The sequence below is a fragment of the Microtus pennsylvanicus genome, chromosome 7, assembly GCF_037038515.1.
Source record: "Microtus pennsylvanicus isolate mMicPen1 chromosome 7, mMicPen1.hap1, whole genome shotgun sequence".
Taxonomy (NCBI): Eukaryota; Metazoa; Chordata; class Mammalia; order Rodentia; family Cricetidae; genus Microtus; species Microtus pennsylvanicus.
Window position 1 is genome coordinate 5,357,762 of NC_134585.1, and position 18,190 is coordinate 5,375,951.

The 18,190-nt window shown below is 52.8% G+C and overlaps 1 protein-coding gene across 1 annotated transcript in view; it reads left to right on the plus strand.

The window, feature by feature from the left end:
* Positions 1-18,190, plus strand: part of Pnpla1 (patatin like domain 1, omega-hydroxyceramide transacylase) — a 38,597-nt gene that overhangs the window by 12,215 nt on the left and 8,192 nt on the right. Inside the window, exons 2-6 of the mRNA XM_075979706.1 lie at positions 10,215-10,447; positions 12,778-12,843; positions 13,623-13,832; positions 14,832-14,892; positions 17,352-17,996. Of these exons, the coding sequence (XP_075835821.1) occupies positions 10,215-10,447; positions 12,778-12,843; positions 13,623-13,832; positions 14,832-14,892; positions 17,352-17,996 (1,215 nt within the window). The remainder of the gene's footprint in view (positions 1-10,214; positions 10,448-12,777; positions 12,844-13,622; positions 13,833-14,831; positions 14,893-17,351; positions 17,997-18,190) is intronic.

Genomic DNA, 18,190 nt, shown 5'->3' on the forward strand with positions numbered 1-18,190 from the left:
GTCTCATTACAGATGGTTGTGAGCCACCATGTGGTTGCTGGGAATTGAACTCAGGACCTCTGGAAGAACAGTCAGTGCTCTTAACCTCTGAGCCATCTCTCCAGCCCTCAACTTTTTTTAATGGCGTAATAATATCCTACCAGGTAGGTATAGTATATCTATATATCCACTCATTTGGTGATGGACATCTGGCTGATTTTTACTTTGAACTATTATGAATAGTGCATCTGTGAACCTTCCTGTCCATTAAAAAAAATGTTTTAACAGGAAACCTCACTATTTAATTGCAGCACTGACCAAGGGCATGCCACCTCAGCCCTAACACTGCGGTTACCGTAGAAGGCTTTATACAGTAATTCTTAGGGCTGGAGACGTGGCTCAATCGGCAGACTGCTTGCCTCGCAGGCAGGAGGTGGGTCTGATCCCCAGCGCGGCATAACCAGGCACTCGGTTCTTGCTGTTCCTAGCCTGCTCTCAGCTAGGTAGTGGCCGAGCCTGGACTCTCCCAGCGAGAATGTTGGTGGGTGTCACAGCTTTGCCAACCCTGAGAACAGGAGTTACGAAGTCCCTGTGGCTGGGTGACTCACTCCAGGGCTTGCTTTCCTGTGGCCCTTCTGAGTGGAGTTTAGCAAGAAGGGAAAAGGCTTCAGGCCAAGGCTAGTCTGACCACTCTCTCTCCATCCCCACCCCCACTCTGGTCCCAGATGTCATCTGGCCGGTGTGTGACTTTCCTAGATCTGCCGCACACCGCAGAAGAATCAGCCTCCCTGTCGGGCACAGTGCTCTCTGGGTCAGAGCTCTGGAGCCTTCCGAAAACCCAGGAGGCTGTTGGGGGGTCTGTATTGATTGGAGGCAGCAGAAGAGGCTGCTCTATGGCGCGTCTGGGTTCTAGGTCCCCTAAGGTCTGTGTGCATCCTCAGAAGACCCCAAGCACAACCCCAAGGGTCTGAGAGCACCATCAGGGTGCACACAGGGGTCGCCCCGGATGCGCTTGCAACCTCAGTTTTCTAGAACAGGGAGGTTAGAAGGCTCTGCACAGCGATTGTTACCATCTGGGAACATTGTTTTGTCTTGCTTTCTCGTAAGCACTACACAGGTCAGAGCTTTTGTTTTCAGCTGAGTTTGTCCGGAGCAGAGGTGGAAGGTGTGAGTTTTCCTGTAAGGTCTTTTTCTGCTAACTCCAGTGTGTGACTTACAGTGGGTGCCCACCCAGCTATCACCCACCTATTCATCTGCCACCCACCCACACCCTTACCCACTCACCACTTATCCATCCATCTACCCACCAACCCACTTATCCATCCACCCATCCGTCCATCCACCCATCTGTCCATCCACCATCCACCCATCCACCCATTCGTCCATCCACCCATCTGTCCACCCATCTGTCCATCCATCCGTCCATCCACCCATCTGTCCATCCATCCGTCCATCCACTCAGCTTCAACCTTACCCTGGACTGGAATGTCTACCTGGAAGAATAGACAAATGGAGTCTGGACTGGTGTTTGTGTGTGAGGGGCTGCCTTTCAGCACACACGTGTACTGGACTGGTGTTTGTGTGTGAGGGGCTGGCTGCCTTTCAGCACACACGTGTACTGGACTGGTGTTTGTGTGTGAGGGGCTGCCTTTCAGCACACACGTGTACTGGACTGGTGTTTGTGTGTGAGGGGCTGCCTTTCAGCACACACGTGTACTGGACTGGTGTTTGTGTGTGAGGGGCTGCCTTTCAGCACATACATGTGCACGCACACATGCTTTTATGTGGACCTGTGTGTAGGGGTCAGAAGTCAACCTCGGATGTCTGTCTCAAGAGCCACCCACCTGTTATTTTTTCTTCTTTTCAGTCTCCCCCACAGGGAACTGGGACTCTCTAGTTAGACTCGACTGGCTGGCTGCTGAGCCTGATCTAGCTGACTCCCCCTCCCAGCACCGGGGTTACTATTACTCATCCGTGCACTCAGCTTTTATATGGGTTCTGGGACCAAACTCGGGGTCTCATGACTTCCTGGCAAGTGTCGACCCCTGAACCACCCTCCCTGCATCTAATGTTCTGACCCAGGATCTTAGAACTACCCTTTTCCAGGAATTTTGAGGGGTTTCCTGTCTAAGTTGGGGCGGGAAATTCTCACAGGGTCCGAGACTAATCGGCTTCAACCCTTAGCAGCCATGTGTTTGCTTGCTTCATAGACTTGATTTCCACTTTAGATTTGCCTGGCATGAAACCTCCTCTGGCTGAAAACTGGCAGTACCAGGGGGTCCCCACGGGTTTCCACCAGTGACATCGTAGCTTTAAAACAAAATGCTTTTATCACTGCCTCTGCATAAGCCAGGGTCACAGTCCCTAGGGTCTAGCTGTCTGTGTGAAGATAAACAGACCGTGGCTGGGAAAGCCTATTTGGGTGAACCACTTTCATTAAGATAATAATAATAGTTACTATTAGAATGTAGTTAGTTAGTCAAGCCAGACCCATGAGAAAACACACCTGGGATTTCTGCCTGCAATTTGGAGCCAGACAGGAGTCTCGGGCTCACAGGTTCCCTGTGCAGGGATGCTGAGCTTTACCAGGGCTTCCATGGGAATCTGCCCCCCTGTGCCTCCCCAGAGACCACCGCACCTCATCTTCCCCTCAGCAGTCTTCTCAATATGAGGGAGAGCTTGCTGGCCAACTGTGATTGGCTAGGATGGAGGCTGTTGCTAGGTTACCAGTCTACTGAGACCGGGTGCGTGAGTATGTGTGTGCAACCCCATCCTCCAACCTAGATCCATCCCACACAGCAGGCCTAATTCTTGCACACCCGGGAGCAGGATCCAGCTGCTTAGAGGGCCGGCCTCCAGCGCCCCTTGCCCTCTCTGTGGGGAAAGGAAGGCAAGCTGAAGGTTTAACTCTGCGTCATCTTTTATAGCTATTTGTCTCCTTGGGCCTCAGTGTCCCTTTTTGATTTCTGAAGTTCACTAATTTATTCATTATCTCTGTATGTAGTCAGTGCCTAGTGTCTGCCTGGATTCCAGACACTGCATCAAATACTAAGGATTAGTGAGACCTTCTTGCTCGTGGGAAGGGGGTAAACATTTCCCACTTCTTGATCAAAGCATATACATGCATCAAATTATCTCTTTTCTTCTTCAGTAACTTTTCTAGCCCCCAACTTTTTTTTTGAAACTAAGCCTCTATCCCTCCCCCGTTAAAGAGCGATGTTGGCCCTGTACCCCCACAGACATGGGCCATGCTTCTACTATGTCCATGTATGTCTTGTCCGCATGTGTGTCTGAACACTACATGTGTGAAGTGCTCATGGAGGCCAGAAGAGGGTGTCAGATCCCCTGGAAGTAGATAGAGTTCCAGATGGTTCTGAGCTACCATGTGAATGCTGGGTATTGAATCTGGGTCCTCTGGAAGAGCAGCCAATTCTCTTAAGCACTGAGCCATCTCTCCAACCCCTACTTTGTCTCGTAGGCAGGGAACTTTCAAACTATCTAATAACTCAGTAAAGTAGATTTTTCTTTTGGTTATTAGTTCTTGTTTTCTTTTGTTTGAGACAGAATTTCATGTAGCCCAGGCTGGCCTCCAACATACGTTGCAATAGAGGCTAGCCTTGAACTCCTGACCTTCCTGCCTCCATTTCCAGGGAGCTGGGGTCACTGGTGTACACCACTACACCCAGTATGTGCAGTGTTGGGAGTGGACCAGGGCTCCGTGTGTGCTAGGCAACCACTCTACCAACTGGGCCACATCCTTAGCTCCAAAGCAGAAATTTTTACCCACATTTAAAATATACCACCTAGCCGGGAGGTGGTGGTGCACGCCTTTAATCCCAGCACTCCGGAGGCAGAGGCAGGCAGATTTCTGTGATTTCGAGGCCAGCCTGGTCTACAGAGTGAGTTCCAGGACAGGTAGGGCTGTTACACAAATAAACTCTGTCTCAAAAAACCAAAAAACAAGCGAACAATCTGGAGGAGATCCCCAAACAGTGGGGGCTTCCTCCCCAGACCCTGGGTTAGGCCCAAACTACATAAAACACCTGTTTTCACAGAGAGATTCTTTAGTAAATGAGGAAAGAAAGTTAAAGCGGCTGCTTTCTGGCACCGGCAGAGAAAGAGAAACAGCAGCACGTGCTTGCAGGAGTGACGTTTTAAGAGGCGAACAGGGGAGGTCTGTGTTAGGATGGGCTAGGATGTGGTGGTAAAGGAGACGGGGGATGAGGGGAAGGGGACAAGAGGCAGGGGGCAGGGGTATCTGTCCTGGAAGACAAAGGACGCCTCTGGATAGAGAGGAGACAGACGTGGCTAAAGGCAAGGGGTGGTTTATAAAGGGAAATCCGTGTTAGGATGAGGTGTTTAACTGGGTGTGCTAATTAGGGGAAATAAAGGGGGCTTTTGATCGCTTGACTTTAATACTTTGATAGGGGGACCTTGCTAGGCAGCCTCAGGAGGAGGAAGTGGCCAATAAGGGAATAGATCTTAGTGGCTAGCTTTAGGACTGCAATCTGGTTTTAGCGAGGCAGAGGGACTGAGAGGGAAGGGCAAGGCCTGCCAGAGCCACATGCTCCAGTGGGCTAGTGTCCCTTCAGGACCAACTTTCTCGTGTGTGTGTGTGTGTGTGTGTTGCACGTATGTGTATGCATGGTCATGGCGGAACACAAGACACACGTGCTTGGTGAAGGTCAGTAGACAGCTTCTACGAATGACTTCTCTCCCCCACGTTGGTCCCAGGGATAGACCTCAGGCTCAGTGGCAAGCGCCTCTACCTGCTGAGCCATCTCTCCGGACCCTCTTCTCCCTTCTTTTGTAGACAGTGAAATTGAGGTTGGATAAAGGTCCTTAACTAGCCAGCGATGGCCCAGATGGCCTGTATGACCCTGGGATTGGAGGCAAAGCTTTGCAGTACACGTGTGTGGTCACAGAAGATGTCAACGACTCCCCGAGCAGCTGTAACTTGGCGCTGCGGCTTCACACTGCCGTTCCCAACTCCCCAGCTCCGCATCTATCGCCTTCATGGCCTGTTGAAGCTCCCGGCACTTATGAAGCCCGAGGTGACCACACGAGTCAATACAATTGATTCTTGAGTATAGTACCTCCTCCAGTAATCTCATCCCTTGGGAGATACATGGCGGAGGATCAAGGTTGAAGGTCATTCTTGACAATATAGTAAGTTTGAGGCCAGCCTGGGATGTATGGCGCTGTATATCGTAATCAGTTCTGTTACCTGTCTGCCCGGGTGACCTTCCTGCCGGGCGTCTTCACTGTGGAGTCAAGAAACAGTCCCTTTTCTTTTGGTGTTCTCTCTGCTGGACAAACACAAGCACCCACCACCATCCTAGAGCCTGGCTGGGTGGCAGGATGTTGGCCCTGGAGGATTCCCAGTCTCTTTGAGAGGCTCCTGAACACCTGTGTGGAGACAGCCTCCTGACAGGCCATCGAGAAGAGGGGGAGGCTTCACAGCCCCCACCCCCAGAGAACAGAAGTAGATGCGGCTAGTGGGGACTGGGTGGGGGCAGCCAGCTAACCCGGAGTTTCTGAGCAGAGCGCACAGTACCTCACAGTGTGAGGTTCCATCTATCCTGACTGGCAGGAACCTGAGCCAGCTGGTCAGGAAGCAGAGGGAGAAAGGTGGACCCTGGTGCTTGGTTCCCTTCCTCCTTCTTAGGCAGCCCAGGACCCCAGGCCTCACAGGGGCGCTGCCCCCGTTCAGAGTGGATCTTTCCCCTTCAGTGAATTCAACCGAGAGTTTCCCTGACACGCATGCCCAGGAGTTTGTCTGCTACGTGACTCTAGATCCTCTCTAGGTGACGACAGGAATCACCACAGAGGCCACTGGATGGGAGAAAGTGCTGGAAAGCCAAGGACTTATAAAGAAGTGAAGGCTGGCTGGGTGGTGGTGGCACAGGCCTTTAATCCCAGCACTCGGGAGGCACAGACAAGCGGATCTTTGTGAGTTCGAGGCCAGCCTGGTCTACAGTGTGAGTTCCAGGACAGTCAGGGCTACGCAGTGGCAGTACTTAATCCATTCTCTCTCTCTCTCTCTCTCTCTCTCTCTCTCTCTCTCTCTCTCTCTCTCTCTCTCTCTCTCTCTTTCTCCCTCTCCATCACCCCCCCTTGCTTCTCTCACTGTTTGAGTGAGACAGGGTCTCACCATGGGAGCTTGGCTGAAGAACTTCTGTGTAGACCAGATTCGTTTTGACCTTTGAAGCAATCCTCCTGCCTCTACCTCTTGAACTCTGGGCTGACAGGCATGAACCATCACACCTGCCTGATTCTCCACCACAGGAGACTTGTTTAACCACATTAGTTATCCCTTCCTCTTCCCATCACCAAAAAGACAGAAAAAGAGTGAGAGAGGAGGGAAGGACAGTCTGTCCCTGAGGACAGATACACGGAAACCAGGAGAGAAGCAAGAAGACGCAGAAAGACAGGGACCTTTCGGTGTGTGCCTGCCTTGAGCGGGAAGGGAGAATTCTGAACCAAACGCCAGGCTGAGAGAAACCAGACAGCCACCCCCTCCCTCCCTGGCTGTGTGTGTCTGGGCGGTGCACAGCTGATTCCCAGACTGAACCGTGTTCAGACGGAAGGACCCTGGAAATGTCAACACTATTTTCATTCTCTCCACTGCTGTTCATCCCCGGCACACCCCTCCCTAGCGGGTGGGTGAGCATAGACTGAGAACCAATCCTGTTCTAGTTCTGAAGCCGTGGTTAAAATAGGCAGGTTATGCTCGAGACGTGCAGACCTTTGACCTTGCCTTCCTACTTCTAGGAATTTGTCCTAAAGAGGAGAATCCAGGGTGTGGGCAGAGAACCGGGTCTGAATTATTGTTCCTCCTGGTGTGTATTCGCATGCATGTCTGTGCACCATGTGCATGCAATGCCCACAGAGGCCAGAAGAGGGCGTTGAATGTCCGGGGAACTGGAATTACAGATGGCTGTGCATCACTATGTGGGTGTTGGGAATTGAACCTTGGTCCTCTGGGAGAGCAGCCAGTGCTCTTAACCACTGAGTTATCTCTCCAGTCTCATAGCAGGCTATTCTCTAAAATTGTGTGTGTGTGGGGGGGTGGGTGTTTGAATGTGAACATCCCCCATAGATCAGATGTTTGAATACTTGGTCCCAGGTTGTTTGAACTGTTTGGCAGGCACAGGAGGTATAAGGTAGCCTTGCTGGAAATGGTGTCTCACTGGGAATGGGCACTGAGGTTTCAAAAGCCTGAGTCATTCCCAGTTAGCTCCCTCTCGGCTCTGAGCGAGCCCTCAGCTTCGGCCGCTATGTCTGCTGCTTACTGCCGTGTGCCCATATCATGACTGACTCGTATCCCTCTCCCTAAGCCCAAATGAACCCTTCCTTCCATGTGTTGCCTTGGTCACAGTGTCTGCTCACAGCAGCAGAAATGGAACTAATCCAGTGTTTGTTGGTGGATGTCCATGCACATGGGGACAGCAAGGACTGCCCGTAGGAGCCAGTTCTCTCCTTCTGCCTTGTAGGTCACAAGGCTAGAACTCAGGCTGTCAGGCGAGGCAGCAAGCGGCTTTACCCACTGGGCATCTCACAGGCCTTTAAAGGCTTAGTGCTTTTGTTTTTGTTTTTTGGGGGTTTGTTTGTTTTTCGAGACCAGCTGGTCAGGTGGAGACCGTGAGCTCCAGGTTCAGTGAGAGATCATGGCCTCCACACGCACAGGCAAAGGGAGGTGCATCCACAACACACACACCCCACACCCCAAAACATGTAAACAGTACGTAAGTAGGTGTTTATTGGCAAGGCACATGCATATATTAGGTTTAAACAGTAACTTACGAGTGCGTCCAGTAATACTCAGCACAGCTCCCTGTGAGCTTAAACACGAAATAGGCCATCTAAGGAAACAGACCAGGCATTCATTTCTGGGTAGAGGAATTCCGAGACTCTCTGTCTCTCTACATTTCTGTCTTGCTTGGTTTGGTTTTTTGAGGCAGGGTCTTATAGCCCAGGCTATCCTCAAACTCCTGATCTTCCTGCCTCCACCTCCCGAGTACTGGGACCGCAGTACACGTCTGCCTGTATCTGATTTGTTTGGCGCGTGTCCCCACAGGAGCAGATGTGCTTCCGGTGACAGAGCATATTCCCTTCCAGTCCCCAGGCACTGCCTGCTCCTCCCCAGACCTGTAGAACAAGCTGAAGCAGTGCTGAAGGCGAGGTCAGTGACTCCGTCAGCCTGTGTAGAATTCAAAGACAGGCTTGGAGAGCTGAGTCAGCAGCTTAGAGCACTGGCTGCTCTCTCGGTTGTCCTAGGTTTGATTCCCAGCGCCCACCTTGGCGGTTCACAGCCACCTGTAACTCCAGTTCTGGGGATCTATCGCCACTCTGACCTCTGAGCAAACCTGCAAACACATGGTACACGCAGCTGGTCCAGGCGTGTGCGTAATAAATAATACACAGCTTTTAAACACGTCATCTGATGACTGCGTGCACTGGGAGGTGGAGTGAACAGGGGTCGGGAGTTCAAGGTCATTCTTGGCTACACGGTGTGAGGCCAGCCTGGGCCACGTGAAACCAATTCACCAAAGCCCACGTGTCCGGTCTAACTGCTGCTGCTGGTCACCACCCCCACAGAGGGAAGTGCTGTTTGCTCACGCCTGTCCTGAGCGCAGTAAGGATATAATTGTGAAACTGCCAGGCCTCCTCTGCCCAGGAAGGATCATGAGTGATGTGTGTTCACAACCAGTATGGGGTCCCTAGGACTTAATGCAGGTGTAGTATGGGTGTTGGTGAGGGATGGTCTGGAGTCAGAAAAAGACAACAAAACAACAACATTAAACTAACATTTTCTGCCTGTATGGCTTCAGGAAAGACGCTTTCCCTGCCTAAGTTTCCTTATCTGTGCAATGGTACCCCAACATTAGCAGAGTGCTCTCCGGGATTAGACTGGTGTATAATCTGTGCTCTTTAAAATGTGACAGGAAGAAACTCTCCTTTTGTCTCCAAATTGTCATGTGTGACTTTGGGCAAATCTGTCACCTTCTCAGTGTGTCTGCCACGGATCGACGGCCAGGCCCTCAGAAAGCTGGGCTCTGCGAGTCAGCAAGACTCGGCCCCTCTGCCCACGCATGGATCTTGTTGATAAGGCTCTGACAAAGGTGCTTATGCAACCTCCACTTGGCCGCCTCCCATGGCAGAGCTCATGACTACACAAGTCCCTATTCCATATTCATGACTCTAGCTTGAAGCAAAATTTTCCACATGAGACGTTTGCGTAAGGACCGGTGTGTAGTTCAGCAGCCAAGTGCAGGCTTAACCTGTGCAAAGTCCTGAGTTCCATCCCTGGCACCAAGAAACAGCAATATTTGAGGGCTGGAGAGATGGTTGAGAGCCCTTGCTGCTCTTGAAGAGGACATGAGTTCAGTCCCCAGCAGTCAAGTCAGATGGTTCCCAGCTCCAAGGGGGTTCACCACTCCCTTCTAGCTTCTGTGGCCACACACACACACATGTGCACATACATACACACGAATAAAAATAAATTTAAAAAGCTGGCTATCATGGAGGAACTACAGCTAAGTGAAGGTGTAAGTCACAAACAATGCCACACCAGTTTGGAATTATGATTAATAAGGTGGTAGTGAAGAGAGAGAGGAGAGGGAAGTGGCCGCTTTTTTAAAGGGAGAGAGACCACGCCCCAAGGGGCTGGTATCTCAGCGGCTATAGGCTGGAGGAGCAGAAGGACCTCCCGCAACAGCTAAGCCGGCAGAGTCCATGCCCAGCATGCACGAAACCCTGGGTTCTCTCTCCAGCACAGTATTAAACCAAGCCTGCGGGGCAGACTGTAATCCTGGACTATTGGGGGGACAATAGAATCAGGAGTTCAAGGCCATCTTCTGCTACTCAGTGAGGGTGAGGCCTGCCAAAGGTCTGTGGCCTCTAAGCAAGTGCCCTTGTCGCTTGGTAAAGACTTTCAATCTTATTTGCGTTTGCAAATAAGGACTTTCAGAAACACGGCCTGGTGGCAGTCCCCAGGCGTGGACACAGGAGGCTGGGGAAGCTGTTTGCTGTCTGTCCTGTGGGGGACCTGGGACTTCCTCCTTCGTGCCTCTGTCCTGTGCACAATGGCAGGCCTGTTCCTGAGTCCCCCAGGCATCTGGATCCCAGGCCTTGTCACTGTGAGCTGCGGGATGCAGTGGTGACGTCATGGAGATCCCTGTGAGTTCTGCACTGCTGACTGATGGTGCGTCTCCCGCCCATTTCCCCCACAGAGGAGTACCTCCGAGTGCTGAACAAGGGCCTGGCTGAGGTGAAGAAGTCCTTCCTGGGCCCTCTGTCCCCGTCCTGTAAGATGGTAAAGATGATGCGACAGTTTTTGTACGACGTCCTGCCCGAGGACTCCTACAAGTTTGCCACCGGGAAGCTGCACGTGAGCCTCACCAGAGTCACAGACGGGGAGAGCGTGGTGGTTTCAGAGTACACGTCCAAGGAAGAACTCATCGAGGCAAGGCCCTGGCTGTGCCAGCACCTGTGGGAACCCGGGCAGCCCAGCGCCGCTCTCTCCCCAGCCTCCTCCTCTCTTCTCTTCTCTGCTTGCCTGACCCTTTGCTCCCTTCATGCCAGCATCTCTGCCTTCACCCTGCAGAGCCTCTGGGCTGAATCTGGGGCTTCTCAGAAGCACCCCTCCAAGTCCAGAGACCTCCGGGCCTGGGTCTCAGTGCAATCCCAGGTTTAGAGAGGATGAGGAACAGCACCCGTGCTCCCTCTCAGTCCTCAGGAGCCTTGACAAGGATTGAATCACCCGGTTGGGGCTGTAGCTCCCAGGAGGCCCTGGGTTCTACCCACAGGTTAGCAGAGGTGATCAAGCTCAAGGTCACCCACTACACAGCGAGGCTGAGGCCAGCCTGAGCTACAGGAGACCTTGTCTAGAAAAGTGGGGGATTTTAAGAGCACCTGTTGTAGAGCACCCAGTTTAGTCATCGAATCCACACTGAGCATTCGCCATATCTGTAAGGCCAGCTCCGGGGATCCGAGGGGTCCAGTGCCCTTTTCTGGCCTCTTGGGCACTCACACAAAAGGTACAGACACACACACACACACACACACACATATACATACACATAAATTAAAAAATAAATATTAGCTGGGAGGTGGTGGCACACGCCTTTAATCCCAGCACTCGGGAGGCAGAGGCAGGCAGATCTCTGTGAGTTCAAGACCAGCCTGGTCTACAAGAGCTAGTTCCAGGACAGGCTCCAAAACCACAGAGAAACCCTGTCTCGAAAAAAAAAATATTTTATTTTATTTTGGTTTTTTCAAGACAGGGTTTCTCTGTTTAGCCTTGGCTGTAGTCCTGGAATTCATTCTGCAGACCAGGCTGGCCTGGAACTCAAAGATCTTCCTGCCTTTGCCTCCCCAGTGCTGAGATGAAAGGCATGTGCCACCACCACATGACATAATTTTTTTTTTTGGTTTTTCGAGACAGGGTTTCTCTGTAGCTTTAGAAGTTGTCCTGGAACTAGCTCTGTAGACCAGGCTGGCCTCGAACTCACAGAGATTCACCTACCTCTGCCTCCCGAGTGCTGGGATTAAAGGCGTGTGCCACCACCGCCCGGCTGACATAAATATTTTTTAAAAGGATTAATGAGTCTGGAGAGATGGTTCAGAGTTTAAGAGCACTGGCTGCTTTTCCAGAGGACCTGGGTTCAGTTCCCAGCACCCACGTGGTGGATCACAACCACCTGTAATTACATTTCCAGGGTGACACCCTCTTCTGATGTCCATGGGCACCAGCCATGTAAGTTGCTCCCAGATATAAATGGTGATGAAACATTCATACATATAAAATAAATCTTTAAATATAAAGTTAGGCCATGGTGGCTCACTCCCTTTAATTCCGGCACTTGGAAGGCAGAGGCAGGCAAAACTCATTGGAGGCCAGCCTGGTCTACAGAGTGAGTTTCAGGACAGCCTGGGCTATATAGAGAAATCCTGTCTCAACAAACAAACAAAAGTAAACAAACAAATGGCTGAACGTTCCCCTCCAGTTCCCACTTAGAGAAGTTCCCATCCATCCTGAGAGGGCTGTGCTGAGCTCCTGGGTGCAGATTTTAGCGACCAGTTGTGACCGCTGAACAGACCCTGACCTGGCTCAGCTTTCTTTCATGAGACTTTCATCTGCTATCTCCATTCTCTCCCACTTCCCAAGCCTGTGCCCAGCTCCCAGCCTCCAGCTCTGGGATTGGGGTGAACAAGCAGCAGGCCCCTGGGGTGACTAGTGTACCCCCTCACGCTCATGGCTGCGGTCTCCCTCCCAGCCTCTCCCAACTCCCACTCCTACCGTGACAACACAGCTCACCACACCCAAATCAGGCCATGTCTGCCGAGAGCTGTTCCCTCTTAGTTCTGGCCTGGCATCCCCTGCCTCACCTTACTCCTGTCCCTTCATCCCACCCCGCCTGGTCCCCTCCTCTGGGGCCACAGCTGCCATACTTACCTCCTTCACCCTCTGCTATGTGACACTCCCAAGGATGGCTTCTCAGTGTTCTTTGAGGACAGGGCCTGGTCCAGGGCAGCCGCTGGTTCGTGGAAGGCTGATGGCCAGCAGAGCCCCTGTATGTCAAAGCCTCCCTCTTAGGATATCCGGTCCAGCTAAGCCAGTAGACTACCAAGGACCCCACTCAGGACAGCACGGGGATTGACCGGAAACTTTCCCAGGCCAGCACCCTTACTTTAAGGAATTGCGGACTGGCCAGGGGTCGGGGGTCAGTGCCACCTCTGCATCTCTGCCACCCACTCCGGGGCCTGCGGCGTCTCAGCCCTGTCTCTCCCCAGGCCCTGTACTGCAGCTGCTTCGTTCCGGTGTACTGCGGGTTCATTCCCCCGACATACCGGGGTGAGGTGAGTGACGGTGAGCCGAGTCCTGCAGCGTCTAAGGGGAGGAAGATTTTCTACTTGGAGTAGATGGACGCCTGGGTTCTTAAGGGGAGCCCTCTCTAGACCACCCACCCTGTAGAGGACCCAGCAAGTCGGGGTTCCAAGACTTTCCGTGTTCTCCTAGAAGACAGTGTGACAAAACAGGCGCTAGAACACAGGGACCCGAGACCCTGAGTGAGGAAGCCTTTGGGGCCATCTGGGCCAGTGGTCGCAGGCTTCCCTGTGCCCGTGATTAACCCAGAGGAGTCCTAAGATAACAGGACTGTGCTTCAGTAGACCTGGGCAGGCCAAGATTCTGCACCTCTGGCTGGCCTCAGGATGACCAGCGACCAGTTTCCTGCTACAATCTGAGTAGCGGGGATGGAAGCCCTGGTCCAGACATTATGTTCTGTCAGCAAGCTTTCTTCTGACTCCCACGGGGTACAGAGCCTCTGTACTGTCATCTCCCGTTCAGTTCCTAGGTAAGGAAACCAGCAGGACCCCACCCCATCCATGGAGCCAGAAGTGGGTGCGCTGTGAGGCTGTGGGAGGGGCTTGCTCCTGAGTCATCAGGAAGATGGACACACCACCCAGAGGCCAGTATCACCAAGATGACAGAGAGAGAAAGTCTAGGGTCAGAATATTAAATTAGGAGTCCTGAGGCCTCCGTGAACACAGCAAGGGACCTTGTTCCACACCACCCACTATTTCTCTTGGGGACCTCAGCCTCCATGTCCTCTCTGATTGTCTGTTTGTCCCTGCAGCGGTACATCGATGGTGGCTTCACGAGCATGCAGCCCTGCGCCTTCTGGACAGACTCCATTACCATCTCCACCTTCAGCAGCCAGCAGGACATCTGTCCGAGAGACTGCCCGGCCATCTTCCATGACTTCCGAATGTTCAACTTCTCCTTCCAGTTCTCCCTGGAGAACATCACCCGCATGACACACGCGCTCTTCCCGCCAGACCTGGTGGTGAGAGACAGAGGGTCCGCGTGGGGTCCAGATCAGAGGCGACCCTCTCAAAGGGTTCCCCTGGACCTTTGCCGTGATTAAAGGATTGCTAAAAGACAAGCGGGGCTGAAGACGTGGCTCAGTTGGTAGAGGCCTCGCCTAGCATGCTTGAAGCCCTGGGTTTGATCCCCAGCGCTGCAGAAACTGAGCACAGTGATCCACGCGTAATCCCAGTCCTGGGGAGGTAGAGGCAGGTGGGTCAGGAATTCAGGAATTTAAGGTCATTCTTTGGCCGGGTGGTGGTCACACACGCCTGTAATCCCAGCACTTGGGAGACAGAGGCAGGCAGATCTCTGTGAGTTCGAGGCCAGCCTGGTCTACAAAGGGAGTTCCAGGACAAGCTCCAAAGCTACAGAGAAACCCTGTCTCAAAAAAACCAAAAAAAAAAAAAAAGGTCATCCTTAGCTACATATGGAGTTTGGGGTTAACCTGAGCTACTTGCCATCCCATCTCAAAACAAATAAACAAAATTCTGGGGCAGAATCTGTGGTCAGCAACGACCGAAATGTTTGCAGTTCAGCCCTCCTCAGAGACAGCACTGTGGAGAGAACCTCTCACACACCCCTCCCAACACCCACTGTCCCCATCTGACAGGTGGAGACAGAGAGACTGAGTGGTCACTACATAGCCAGTGAAGGGCAGCGCTGGGACTTGAACCCAGACCCCAAGCTCTAGCCTTCCTATGACCCAGAGATGTGTGGTCTCTGGTTCCCCAGAAATACCCTACCCTCTCTACCCTCTCCTACAGGGGGCGGGTGGTGCCCTGGGAACAGGTGACTGACGTGTTGACACCCCCACCATGGCAGCCATGGCTTCCCAGCTCTCCAGGGTAGACAGGGGGGTCGTGCAGACCAGGGCTTGATGACATGTCTCGGGTAGGAGGGGGTTGGTGTCAGCTTGTAGAACATGGCTGTGGGTGGGGACAGTGACCCTCATTCATTCTCCTGTGTCACCACCTAGATCCTGCAGGACTACTACTATCGGGGCTATGATGACGCCGTTTCATACCTGCGGAGGCTGAGTGAGTAGCTGGAGCCTGAGGAAGGGAGGGCAAGGAGGGTGGCAGGGGTGGGAATGGAATTCTGGGTAGAGGAGTGTCCCATAGCCATCGCCGAGAAAGCTGGGCACGAGGAGACCCAGCAGCCTACCCTGCCCTAGACAGCCCATGGTGGCTGTGACGGTGTTCAGAGTGTTTCTAAAACGTTTATGGAGTTAAAAACAAGGTGAGGGTTGGAGATGCAGCTCAGTTCATAGAGTGCTTGCCTGGCATGCTCAAAGTCCTGGTTCAATCCCCAGCACTGTGTAAAACAGGAGTGGTGGAGAAGGCTGGAGGGTCAGAAGTTCAAGGTCATCCTGCCTGGGCTGCTCAGGACTCTGTCTCAAGTAGGTGTGACTAGTCACAGTTGATCAAAGGGAAGAACCAGGAACCTTAGCGGGTCTGGACCCAACCCCTGTCTCCTCTAGCCTTTATCAGCTGAACGGAGACTAAACGCTCAAACTTCACGGAGGTGTGGCAAGCGTCTTTGGGGAGAGAGAGAAGAAAGGCCTGTCCGTACTCAGGCTAACTCCTTAGAATGTGCATTCAGATGAAGGAAGTCCAGGGCAAAGGGTGCTCACCTACTGCTGGCCCAGCCTTCCTCCCTGTGATCTTCAGGGACTTTGTATAATTTTCTATCCCCGTCTCACTTGGCTCTGAGTTCCCAGCATGCCTTATTCTGACAAGGCTATACATCTCTGTGACTTAAAAAAAATGCTTTGGGAAAAGAAATATTTTGGGGTGAAACTAAGGGTTGAATGATATTTTCTATAATATATATACTAGAATGTATACTAAAAACACATTCTTTCTTCAAATTGTTCCCTGCCTTCTCCAGTTCCCTTATCTTCTTTCCTTATGTTCTCCTTCATCCTTACTCCCATCCAAGCATCCAGGAACATAAGAAAACAAATGATAGCAGGGGGAGGGAGGGAGGGAGGGAGGGAGGGAGGGAGGGAGGGAGGGAGAGAGGGAGGGAGGGAGGGAGGGAGGGAGGGAGGGAGGGAGGGAGGGAGGGAGGGAGGGAAGGAGGGAGAGGGAGAGAGAGCATCCTGGGTTTTGGAGGCAAGGAGTTCCCAGCCCCACCCCGGAGCTGTGAGTCCTAGGAAAAATCACTTCAGCTCTCCGAGTCTTGTTGCCAGTTTTGTAAAGAAGGGCTTGTGCTTGTGCCCCAGCTCTTGACACCTTCGTGCTATGGAGCAGTAGTGAGTCTCCTGGGGCCTCAGTTTCCCCATCTGTATGGTGGTTTACATCTGAGTCACACCCTGTGTCTCCTAGAGCCTGGAGGATGAGGGGCTGGCCAGGATCCCTTGGCCAGAATCTGGGGAACCCTTCACTCTCTCCTGGGTGATGGCATTTGTCAGGGACTTGAGGTCAGGAAGATCCTATCATTGGCACTTATTTGAAGGCAACTCCATTTCCCTAGCTCAGGGTACACCCCGTGCACCTACCTGTCCCCTGCCCGGGTTCTTCCCAGGCGCCCTGTGATGCGCGCATCACCCACCAGGTGGCGCCAGCGCCCAAGCGTGAGTCCCTTCCAATTCCTCACGCAAGGCCTCTTGGATTTTTCTTCTAGCACCGGATGTGATCAGGAGCTACTGGGAAATTCCTTCTGGTACTCAGAGCCACACTATGATTCCCCACCCGCCACTTGGAAGCACTCAGATTACTCCCTGCTTGTTGCGGGGGAGCCAGTCATGGCCCACAGAATAGTGGCACCCTGGACCCCGCCCCCTTTCTCTCCTCCCTCCCCTGCAAAAGCTCTCATCCACACAGTTACTCCCGCAGCTGGAAAGCTGCTGGCCCAGCTGGCTGCCTGCGTGGTGTGGAAAACAAGACGCAGGGGCTGGAGGAGGCCAGTCTGCACCCAGCTGTGACCAGCAGCCCTTCAACCCGCCCCCCCACTCCCTCCTACACATGCGCCATCCCTCATCCCCAAGGTTTTCTGGAGAGGCTGGGGCTGAGTGCTGGCCTAGCATACATAAACACCTAAATTTAATTTCCAGTATTCATAAACCTGTTCATATTCATATTCAATACCTGTCCAGTATTCATATTCCAGTGTGGCACCTGAGGTAATCCCAGAGCTGGGGAGATGGGAGCGATGGTGGGGGGGGACGGAATCAGAAGTTCAGGGTCATCCTTGGCTATATAGTAAGTTTGAGGCCAGACCAACCTGGATAACATGAAACCTTATTTCAAAAAAGAAAAAAAACCCAGAAGTTTCCTGGAGCCCTTCTATGAACCCCACCTTCCCCCACCTCCTTATGTCCAAATCCTCCTTCATTTGTTTCCTGTTCTCACAGTCTTCTCGGCTCAGCTCCTGAGTGCTGGGACTAACCGTTTACCACCGTGGCTGACCATGTATCATATTTATACAGATTTCGCTCACACCCCCGTAATAGACTATGAGCATATCAAATCTGCTGTGCTGTTTCTCCTAGACGCTGCCTACCTCGACTCCCCCAGCAAGAGAGTGATTTTCCCCAGGGTGGAAGTGTACTGCCAGATAGAGGTTGCCCTTGGCCACGAGCCCCCAGCTCAGCGGGACAAGCTTGAAGACTCCTCACTACCCCATGCTCAGGGGGCTCCCCAAGAGGACAGGAAGGATGGCCATTCTCCAGCTTCCCCATCAGTGCAGACACCCGAATCCAGGACCAGCGGGGTTGTGGAGTCACCAGGGGGCTCCTCATCTAAGCAGTCACCGGCATCGCCGTCGACCCCACCCCAGCCATGCCCGGAAATGAGTCCTGGGCTGCCCACTGACCCCAGGGACACTGACCCAGTGAATCTTCAAACTCCAAGCCTGAAGGAAGGAGTGAAGGATGGCTGTCAACCGGACTCGGCCGCTGACGACAACCGAGGCACAAAAAGCCTGCCACCGGTGTCGCACGCCTCAGACTCAGCGGCAGACACGCACAGCTCAGAGGCTGGATCATCACCTGAATCCCCTCATTGTTCTGGACTGCTGCTCAGACATCCCCAGGCAGCCACAGCAGCCGGGACAGCCTCCAGACTTCCGCCCTCGGGTCCTTCAATACCACCTGCCCTGCCACCCGTGGAGGAGCCCGGCCCAGAGCGACCCACAGGTATGAGTCTCCCTGCTCTGTCCCTCGAGACTAGCACTTAACAGTGTGGACCTGAGATTAACAGTTGGTTAATTAAAGGCATGCACCACCATTGACTGGCTAAAATAAAATAAATCTTAAAGAAATAAAATAAACCAGGCAATGGTGGTGCACGCCTTTAATCCCAGCACTCAAGAGGTAGAAGCAGGCAAATA